The sequence below is a fragment of the Acyrthosiphon pisum genome, chromosome A1 (assembly GCF_005508785.2).
Source record: "Acyrthosiphon pisum isolate AL4f chromosome A1, pea_aphid_22Mar2018_4r6ur, whole genome shotgun sequence".
Classification (NCBI taxonomy): domain Eukaryota; kingdom Metazoa; phylum Arthropoda; class Insecta; order Hemiptera; family Aphididae; genus Acyrthosiphon; species Acyrthosiphon pisum.
Genome location: NC_042494.1, coordinates 2,892,152 through 2,904,461, shown reverse-complemented (window position 1 = coordinate 2,904,461; position 12,310 = coordinate 2,892,152). Strand labels below are relative to the sequence as shown.

Sequence of the window (12,310 nt, the reverse complement as noted above, 5' to 3'; positions counted from 1 at the left end):
TAATTTTTTTTTTAATTTGTAAGAATTAATAAGTTAGTACTATACTAAATATTACTTTTATGTTATACCCTTCATGTAAACAGAAGACCCCGAGAGGCTGAAGCAACTCAATACACTTTTCTAAAAAATAAACTGCACATTGGAGATTTGTGTGGAGATCATTGTCTTTTTTTACTATAAAAAATTATGAATAATAAAAAATAATTGTTATGCTCTAGTTTAATTTTTCTTTTATTAGTAGTGAAAGTGTTCAAGACGACAAGACTATTGTTTCAAGTTTTTCATACAAATTTAAAGTCAGTCATCATATTATGTACTATCGTTTGCAAAGTTTTTTAAAAAATGGGTGCATAATATAACTTTTATTTTAACTGAATAGGGTATATTATTAGTGTTAATTGTTGTTAGTGTTCACCACGATCGATATAAAACTTGAAAACGAAATAAAAATACACTTTACAGAACATTAAACAAATGCAAATTACAAAATGTCTTATGTCTTATGAAACTTATTGCGGTGATATTGTAAGGCACGATTATCTTTAATTATTTTTAATCGTGTTGTTAAATGTTAGGTATAGCATTGACCTTGAATAAGTGCAGTCACGTGCAGAATTTTACTGTGCAATTTAAATTATTCATTTTATTCATTTTCAATTGATATCATACAAGTTCGAAAACTAATTTATCTTGAGGGCGGCTATGAGTCATTTTTTTCTTAGGTGGGGAATTGAGCCCCCTCTTATCACCCCTTGTGACACTTGTGCAGTAGGTAAGATTATTATTGAAGACTAACAAAATACTATTCTTAGTAGGTACCAACATACATTTATTGTAATAACTCAAAACCTACTCCATCGAATTTCGATTTAAAACGTCAACATTCTCAAAAAAATGATCTAATTAATACTAATTTACTGTAATCACAGATGTCTCATTTAAAAAAAGAAAAAGCTTGTATGTTCAGTGGTCACTACTTAAATGATATTAAAATCTAAATATTTGGAAATATGGTCATTACATTTATGGCTAAAAAATCCATGAATCCAAATTTTAATTAATGCAATATTAAGGGGGGGGGGGGGGTTACTGTGGTTGTTGAATGGATCTGTGTACATTTATAATACCGTCACCGACCCGCTTTGGTATCTAGTTAAAAGTATTAAAAAATTCAAAATATAATAATATTATGTAGATTTTAGGCGTAAAATAGACGTAAGCAATAATTAAAAGAAGATAATCTTTTGAAGATGAAAATCTAAATCAATTAATACCAATGGTAGGTATAATATGTAATATGAAAAGATACGAATAGCTTAAATTATTTATTTTTAATAGGTACCTATATTGTCGTAAATAGTGAAACACATAACAGGCGGCGCTGCAACTGCCACTTTGTCTGGTACAACATGTCCATATATTATAGGTACATAATATGCAATTATATAATAAATTAATATAATAAATTAATATAAACAATTTACTTATGATAAAACGTAAATTATTATTTGTAAGGTGATATTATATTTAATATTAACACCCACACTGGCCACAATTTATTTGATGAGTACCCAGTGAACCTGTGAAATGTGAATAGGTAGGTAGGTACTTAAATTAATTGTATAATACTATCTACTAAAAAACCTTATATAAGAAATGGGTTAAATTCGACTCAAGGTTTGATCGAAGAATTCTTGTTGTGATAAATGCTGTTGGAATTATGTTAAATTTATAACTGCTCTAAACCAACCCCTCTTATAGGTATATGATTATATAAAGTATTACAAAATGTATTCTATATATTATATCATGTAGAACTTTTTTCATTGTTATTCTTTATTTTTCTTATGTTTAACTGCGACAGTGCTACAGTCAAAATTATTATCCTTATTGATTGTGAATGAAGTTTTTCCGTACAAATAAATAAAAAAAAACAATATTGTAAGTTTTTTTATAATACCTATAGGTAGTAGGTACCTATCTAACCTATATATTTAATATATAAAAACATGAATTTGTATTTTTTACTTTTATTTAAATTTTAGTGTAGGCACGTGTTTTTGAGTAAATTAAATAGTTATTATATTATGATGTATTCAATTTATATTTGATATGCCAAAATGTACGTTCTTTTAAATAATTTATGTTTAGGCGGGTAATATTTTGTGTTGCAGCATATTAAGAACTCTGCGCACGTCAATTAAACACTTCACTTGCCTATAGTAAAATATGTCATGGTAATAAGGTAGGTACTTACTCAATTTTTATCAAATTAATTCACACTTAGGTATAATAGTGTTGATGATTTTACAATAAAAAACATTTTAAGTACCTACCTAGTTACACCAACAATAGTAATTATTTACTTATACAAAAAAACAAGATAAAAATTAAATTGTAACTAATTAATTTATAAGTTTATAACAAACAAGTGACAACTTATAAGCATTAATTTTTGTTAACTTTTTCCCAGCCAGCTACCCCGTTATACCCAATGATTATTTGTGATCATGAATCAAATTGTATTGGTTCTATTTTCCAACTACTATTTTCACCTTTCCATCCATTACAAAAACGAATAAACTTTTGTTAGGTACCTACCTAATACAATCGGGGACATGCCATCTTGACACCTGTCCTCTACAGTCTATACTATTATAATATATACTTAAAGTATTCAGCAAAGCTGCTTAGTGGTCTTCAATTGTTGAATTGAATCATTAGAATAATAAGTAATAACTAATAAGTTATTATTACTAATAACTGTATATTGTTGATCCCCCTCACAAATAATACAATAGAAGTAGGTAAGTTAAAGATCATGAAGAGGTTACTAATGTATAATAAAAGTTGACCCTTCGGGTTATAACAGATACCAGATGTCCAGATATGATAATATACCTATTAATAAAATCTATGCATATGTATCGAACCTATTATACAAGGTAATTCAACAAACATGCTCATCCTTTTTTTCTTCAATAATTCAGTTATTCGAAATATGATTTTTTAAATTTTTAAATATACATAAAGACCGGATTCTCAAATTCTTTAGAACTTCTGTACTATTTAAAAAGTGTCCTATAGATATACAAACTTGTATTTAACTTCAAATTATAATCCCCATTTTTCTAGTGTAAATTATTTGGCGGATAATTTTACTTTAAACGTTGGCGTATCAAAATCAAAATTCAAACGAGTATTTTTTGAGTTAAGTATTTAATTTTTAATACTAACTACTAAGGATAATAGATTCGTAATAATGGGTCTGAAGATGTAAATTATAGAGACTATATGGTAATTTGAAAATGTTAGCGAATTGTATTAATCTATAAATATTTATATTTTGTAAAAATGATCCAAGTATGATAGATTAGTAGGTACTAGACCCGATATTACATCTATTATTTCTATTTTTGTAAAACCATTTTTAAGAACTATTATCATTAGTATAAACATTTTACGAACTGAATAACTGCATTACAGATGCATTATTAAATTAAAACACAACGGTGAGCATACAGGTGGAAGTGAATCACTCTGTATATTTTAATAGGTAGATACATAGAATAATAAATACCTAATATTAACGATTCGAAACGTCAAAGCCCAAAGGTATGGTTATTATATAGGTACAGTTACGGCGAGTACAAACTATCAACAAATAAGAAGAATAATTACATAATATGCGCACGAGCGCATTTCGTGTCAAATAAAGTAGATAATAATATACCTAATGAAATATTGTAATAATCACAAACACAACCAACAGTGTTTAATCAACCGAATGCTATAGATAATGGCCTATGGATAACAATTATCATACTTATTATACACTTATACTATGGTCTTTGCTGCTATAATATTATGACAAATTACTGCATAGGCAAAATAATTGCTGTGAATTTTACGACGCCGAGCAGACCTGCGATAGAGATGCCGCCCAATAATAATATGCCATTGTGTAATTAATGCACACTGCATACAGTGTGATTACACAGACGTGAACGTGAACTGCGTCAGCAATGAACTGCCCCAAATCCGTATTCGTCGTTCGGATTATCTTTATCCGGCTATTCAGATTTAGACAAACGTCATAATCCGTTCAATCCGGATTTAAATTACCAATCCAGATTATGATTATCGATCTGGATGATGATGTTATTACGATCATCAATTGTTTTCGTTTTCGTTTTCAATGATATAGTAATAGTTAAAAAAAAGTGGGTAAGTGGATGTCGCTCTGCTGTACAGTTGGTTACAAGTGGGTCACTGTATAATGGATAGTATTAAATTTGAATTCAATGATATAATATCACTGTATAAGAAAAACGATTCTGAGCGGAGACGGTTTGTCAGTCTAGATATTAGACATACATATTATAGGTATACTTATCTATAGTATTATTAATAATTTTCAAATTAATCATATCACAATATCCATTAGGTGACGCGTTATACATAACCAACAAACCGTGGTACTATCATAGATATAAAATAGTATACTTTAGAAGTTTCAAGTACCCACAAATAATATTATACAATCATTACAATCACAACAAAATAACTAAAAAAATTATTCCAGGTTTTTTAATATGTAATTTCGTCCAAATTTGAACTTAAATATTTATGTGGAATCTTGTTTTAAATTTTCAATCCTTAGATATAAAAGTTGAACAGTTTATAAATTTTTAACTACATAATAATTATTCAATTTTAAATTTGATAAATTTTGTCAAGATTTTAACTTCAAATGCTTATAAAAAAAAATTGTGCCTATGTTTTTGTAATATTTTTCAACTGCTATTGTAACAATGTATCAAGAGCCCTGTATTAATTTTTTACACTTTTTGGCCCAATAGATAAAACTTTATTGATATTTATAGAAAAAAAAAAACTAAAAAAATTGAAAACTGAAAATGTCCGTAAACAGCTCAAAAAGAGTCAAATTATTTTCAAAATTTTATCGTATATAGAAAATGCTAATATAAACATTCAGTGAAATTTTCAAGTTTCTACAGTCATTCGTTTTTTAATTACAACAAAATAAGAAAATCGTTACGTAAGAAATCGAGTAAATACCAAATGTTGTTAAAATATGAATTTCAAATGCTCATAAAAATTTAATTTGAGTTTCTTAGACATTTTTTTTTTTTTGATAAAGGTAGATTATCCCATAAGGAATCTTGTATTAGTTTTAACTTTACATGTTCAGTAACTAGTTTCTAATTTTATTTATTTATTTATTTATTATAATAGTAAACGGGACAGGCCCTTGACATTTATATAGCATTAATAATTAATAATAATAATAATACACTATTACATACATAATATTTAACAGATAATAATATAATATAAAATAATTAGATACAAGAAGTTGTTTAGATGTAATTGGATCCATTAGCTAATGTCATCATACGCAAAATGGGTTCATTACATAAATAATTTGTTGCACAGGACGGGACTCGGAATGGAGAAAAGTTGCGCAAATTAGCACAGGGAACATTAAAATTAATCCTCCCTAACATATCTGGAGCGTCAACTTCCCCACTCAAGAGTTTCGATAAGAAAACCAAGTTAGCCTTTGTTCTTCTAGCACTCAACGTCTTCAAATTTAATTTCTCTAAAACTGGCGTATAATCGTGTGGAAGGCAGTCAATATGCAGTATAAAAGAAGCATATTTTAAGAATTTACGCTGAACACGCTCGATTTGGCAAGAGTCACGTAAATTTTGAGGGTCCCAGATCACTAACACATCTAGAATTTTCTAGATGTAGAAACTTTTTACCTCCAGTCCAATTTAGGCAATTTAATGGATTGCATCCAAATACTGGTTCAATAATCAATTGGTTCCAAAATACTGATTAGATTCAATAATGCTGATACAACTAATTAAATTCTATATAATACTAGACAAATATCTAATATCAATAAGTACCAACTATGCGTAAACAATTAACACAATCCACATACTTATATTATATTGGTCCAAAAATTTGAAATTAAACACAACACAGCAACTCTTTTGTAATCTAATTTTTTTTTAAAAAAATTACACTTTGGCTATTACAAGAATAAAATATAGACAGACTCATAACAAATATAAAGGACTACTGCATTATTTATCATATTAGTTGTACGACTTAAGAAATTATTGTTAATTTTAGATTTATATTACCTACCATATTATATTGTATTATTTAACTACACAATTTTTTACATAATACTATATTATAATATTATATTATATGAACAGAGAGAAGAAAATATATACTTAGGTATACTTATATTAATATTATAAGTATGTGAGAAATGTATATTACAAATTGTAATTGCTTAATTTATATGAACAATTTAATGAATTTATATTTCAAATTGTGAACTCATGGGCCCCCACACGAACATGTTCACAATCTTCGAAAATAATAAATTAAAAATTAAAAATTAAAAAAAAATCTAAATTCGGATTATAATATGTACCTACCTAATTATAATACGGATAACGGTTTGGTAAATTATATTAATATTTTATAACCTTTGGGTTGATTTGGATAAAAATCCAAAATATTTATTGGGTTTATCTAATTACATTTATTAAACCTTAAATTCAGTAGTCTCGATAACTCAAGGGAAATAAAAATAAATTCGGCTTGTGTATTTTTCGAGTTAAATATTCTCAAACACAACTTAAAAACACTTCAAAGGGCAAGAAAAAAATTCGAGTTATCAAGACTCGACTTTTAACACATTATATTAGGTATTAAATATTATATAGAATCGTTAAAATGTATGATATATATTCATATTATAGCACTTAAATGGCTTAAACAATTTGGTTTTCATTAAAATGGATACATTTTATTGAATATTTTTTTTTTATCGAAAAAACACAACTAGCAAAACAATTGAAGTGTCGTACCTGACGTACCTCTAAGTTTGATAATAGTTAATTTAACTATAATATTAAAAATAATGTCGCTAAATATGACTGATGAACGCAAACGACAACAAAATATGCAGAAGTGATGTTCTCTATTCATAACGTAATATTAATTATTATTAAACATTTTATGCATATTTTAAAATGGCCCTAAATTGCCTATCTATTGCGCCGTCCTAGAATGATAATATATTAATACATTTTTCAAATCATTTTTTTAATTTATTAAACAATATGGCCAGGTGCAATAATATATTAGCCCAATAATATATTTTTATTTTATTTTTAAAATTAATGGAGATACATATACTATGGACAGGCATAATATGTTCTATAATTTATTCTAAAATATTGCAATTACACTAGTCACCTATATAATATTTTTCTATCCTTATCAAAAAATTGGCCTCCACTACCTTACTAGGTCACCCCCCAAGAGTTACGACACGATTTAGCATAAAACATCTTTGCAGTGACACGATTGAGCAAATTTTCTGTATCAAAGGATATAGAAGTACAAAAGAAAACCTTCACAATTGAGCATAAAAAACTGAAACGTTGCTTCAACTATGAACTAGGTATCTATATTACACGAAAAATATTAATTTAATTAATTATAATAATTCAAAATATAATTAAAATAACACGATTTCATATAGTAAATAATAGTCACATTCCATAAATCTGTTTATCGAACAATGATATTATTTCTATAATAATTTTGGAATTGAATCTTAATAATCTTATATTTTCCATCAATGTTAAATGTTATAATATTTATTGCTCCGGAACTGAGTTATTAATCAATAACATTGACCATTGTCGATAAAGCTGAACTGAACTCACGGCTCGCGGTTCGTTTAAGTTTGGTATAATAATAATAAAATTGGTGTAATAACTAATAATACTTGAAAACTGAAAATAATAAATCACAAAATGTCGGCAACGTGAATGTGACGTCGCATAAAATATATTATGCTCAACCGTGTTGCTAAAAAGGTATATGCTCAATCGTGCTTTACCGCCATAGGCGCAAATAGGGGGAGGGCTTTAGTGGCTAAGCCCTCCCAAAAATGTCCATAGCCCCCCCCAAACATTTCCTACATTTTTTTTTAAGCTTATACAATATTATCAAAGTAAGGCTTTAGCCCCCCAAATCCCAAACGCTATTTGCGCCTATATTTACCGCCCTCAAGATCCCTAAAGTGTACCTAAATAGTGTTGTGATTTGTTAAAAAGAAAAAAAATATTAATACAATACATGGTAAAAATATTATAAAAATTACCTAAGTAATCATAATAATTAAGATGTGTCATAATTATAGGTGGCTCCTTAGTAACGTTATAACCATGACATATTTTTTACTTTCAGTCTATATTCTTATTGTATCAAATTAAATAGATGGTAAAACTGGTAAAAAAATTGTAAATTATATAAAAGTACTAAATACACTCCAAGCCCTAAGGTATATAATTATCATTATTTAATCACAAATTAGTTAGTACAATTATTAGTGTATTGGGTCAGTATGGAAATAAAATTTGATACTAAATGTATTAGTTTAATCTTAAATAATATAAAAAATGATAAATAAAAAAGGCGGGCAAGTGGGTGTCGTTCTTCTGTACAGTAGGTTACAAGTGGGTTACTATAGTGTGGGAAAGTATTAAATTTGAATTCAATGATATAATATCATTGTATAAGAAAAACGACTCTGAGCGAAAACGATCAGTCAGCCTATGATATTACCAAGTATATTTGATGATATTATTGTGAATAAAGTAATTAATATATAATCTATTTACATGGAACCTCGTTTCAAATTTTCAATCCTAGCTTAGCTCAACTTCCTAAAGTTGAACATTTTATACATTTTTAACTACAAAATAATTATAAAATTTAAAATTTTATACATTTTGTCAAAATTCGAACTTTAAAAAAAATTGTGCCTATATATTTTAATATTTTTCAACTGCTATTGTAACAATATATCAAGAGTCTTGTATTAGGTAAATTTTCACGATTTTTACCCAACAAATGAGATTTTATCGATATTTATAAAAAAAAAAACCGGCCAAGTGCGATTCGGACTTTCGCACGAAGTGTTCCGTACCATTATCTATAATAGTTTAGAATTTCATACAAATATAAAACAATATTTATGCAATGCAGATCATTGTTATGATCTTAAAAGAAACAGGATTATTGAAAATAATATGTCGTTAAAATACATTTTATAAATTTTTAACTACAAAATAATTATTAAATTTTAAGTGTGATAAACTTTGTCAAAATGCTTATAAAAAAAAATTGTGCCTATGTATTAAATATATAAATGAAATATGTTTATGTAAATATGTTTATGAAAAACGATTCTGAGCAAAGACGGTTAGTCGGCCTATGGGCTATGATATATTATTAAGTATGATTGAGTTGATGATATTATTGTGAATAAAGTAATTTATTTACCTATTAACGACTAACGAGGAGGTGTCTCCGCAAAATGTTTTCGACTACTCCGTTTATCTAAACTTTAAGTACCTACTTATAAGTTATAATCATAGAACTAATTCTCCGAAATTTGACTTTTATGCATTGAAATACTCTTAATAATATACTGCATCAGAATACGAAACAAACAATATTTGGGATGATTCAAACGAGTAGTTTTTAAATGAAATCAAATTATATAAAAATAATATTTTAAAAAAAGTTGAAATTTTATAAAATAATGAGTGGAGACAGTATATAGGCACTTAAATGGATCATATGGTATTGTACCGTCGGGTCACCAGTCGTATTTTTGGAGTGGCAATAGGGAATCCGCAAAGATAATCGACAGTCACTGTAGTCACTGTACTAAAGTAGGTAGGTATTAAACAATCAACGTGTTAAGCGTTCTCCTTCTCAAAAATTACAACCCCACGAGTCACGACTCGTGTACCTACTTACTACTTAAGTACCTAATAAACGAATATTCGCTACATGCCTACATCGGTTCCTGGTGGAAACAAACTAATACCTAGAGTAATTCTACAAATATTCGGTATTCGTTATTCACCAGTCACCTTCTCGTAAATTGTCAGTAAATTGACACTATAAAAAAAGAAATATATATTATTTATTATTATATTCGTGAAATACACGAACATCAGCCATATTGCCTATTGGATTAATAGTCTACAACTTAGCCCCTCCACTCACATTGATGTTAAAAATGTTAGTCCCCCCCCCACCAGAAATTTTAATGGATTTGCGCCCATGAGGCCATGACTCCATGTGAACTATTCATGTAATTTAACGATTATTCCGAGTATTTGTACAAATTTGTCAACGAATCGTATAAACGCATATTTCTTATTTATATAAATTATAATGGAACAACATAAGAACAGAATTATGTATTTTCGGTGTATTAGTTAAAATGATGGATGGAACTTATTTTTGCATAATATCCACGTTGAGGTGGTTGTCTATTTATTTCCCTAAAAATCAATTTAGAGGTTTTAAAATTATAGTTTTGAACAAAATAAGATATATAATGTTCAATGTAGCCGTATGCAAGTATATTATTTATAGTTATTATAAGTAAATATGATTATAAATCATGTGTATATAGGTATTTATAAGTGCAGTTAAAGTACAGAGCAAAACTCTTATCTAGATACCGTTCAACACTTTACATTCATGTAGGAATGGAAACTGAAAAAAAAACTGTAAGCATTTAAAATATAGAAAATACTAACAGAATTAACTATTTATGTATTTCAATAATCAAAAGCAAAAATAATTCTAAACAATAAAATGAGTAACATAAAGCTACAAGAAAAACAAACTATAGATCATACTTGCATTAAAAAATATCATTGCATAATAAATTACAAAAATATTAATATAACCAATTTATATTCAAATTTAATAAAAATAAATATTTTATGATCAATAATATTTCAATTATTAAATCAAATAATTGGGTGCTAGATTTATTATTTCTATTTTTTTTTTCACAAAATAAATATGGGTTTGTGTTAAATGACAATGATCAGTTATTAAAGAAATAACAGTTAACTGAGTATAATAATGTATAACTTATATTTCACAAACATGGATATCCATATCACAGTAAAAGTTTTTGTACGATCTTCTCATCAAACATATTATATCCAGTAACCATTCAAATTTTACAAAAATAATAATAATTAATAAATAATAATAATAATAATAATAATAAAAATAAAAATAATTTTACCATAATGTGTTATATATTTGAATACATACATACATACATACATACACAACAAACTCAACACATTTGTATAATTCGAAACATGCACCATGATAACTGATAATATAACAAAGTCAACTATAAAAAAAAAACATATATATTATATACGTAAAATATAATATAATAACTTGTTACAGTAACATAATAAATAAACTTAGATTTCGAAGAAGTGTATCATATATTTTATATAGGTGGGTTTTTATATAGTTGATGATTTTTTTCTTCTTCGAATTCATAAAGAATAATTAAATATATTTAATTTGTAATCATACTTTATAGAATTTAACAAAAATATTTAAAAATTATACTTATGATCCCTGTAATTCAAACACTAAACTAAACACACTGAAAATAAATAATTACATAGGTAACAAGTACTGTCTTTCAATAAAAAAAAAAATTGTATAAATAATTTAATTATGTGTATGAGTACATTTTATTCAATAAAATTGTTTGTTTTATTTTTTAGAATGAATAGATTTATGATAAATATTGATGTTTCATATATAAAAACGGACGGACACTTTTGAAAACATATACGCAGATGACTATTGATCATAATTTATGTATAAATTAATAATAAAAAAGTGTATAAAAATCATAATTTATAATTTTTGTTTTTAAAAATATTATAATGCCATTAAGAAGGTTTTAAGGCTTTAAATGACCATTACCTATCTACAGAATTCACATCATGTGAATTATCAACTAAAGACGTATCTGAAGTGGTTGATATAATTGGTACAATAGGCAAATCCTTTACACTCGGTTTTGGAGAAATGCCCGCCAATGGTACATCATTGGGTAATTGATCAGATAAAGATGTATTTGATGCAAGTAAATCATCATTTGTTTTATCAGTCATCTCTTGATCTTCCAAATGTGAGTCTAAATCAACAACATACAACCATAAAGGTAAAGTTACATAAATCAAATTAATTTATACATATTTTACAGTTTACACTAATTCTTACGTATCAAATTGTCTATTGACATTGTTGCATTTTCAGGCAACACAAGTGGTGGAGTAATATCTTGAAACAATTCATGATCAATTACTAGATCACCATTAGTCTCTTG

General features: G+C 26.8%; 1 protein-coding gene across 1 annotated transcript in view; it reads right to left on the bottom strand.

Moving 5' to 3' along the window:
* Positions 1-11,185: 11,185 nt before the first annotated feature.
* Positions 11,186-12,310, bottom strand: part of LOC100162181 (serine/threonine-protein phosphatase 6 regulatory subunit 3) — a 16,687-nt gene continuing 15,562 nt past the window's right edge. The window contains exons 18-20 of the mRNA XM_029486492.1: positions 12,205-12,297; positions 11,905-12,118; positions 11,186-11,308 (exon numbers count right to left, since the gene is read on the bottom strand). Coding sequence (XP_029342352.1) covers positions 11,305-11,308; positions 11,905-12,118; positions 12,205-12,297 — 311 coding nt within the window. The 3' untranslated portion in view covers positions 11,186-11,304. The remainder of the gene's footprint in view (positions 11,309-11,904; positions 12,119-12,204; positions 12,298-12,310) is intronic.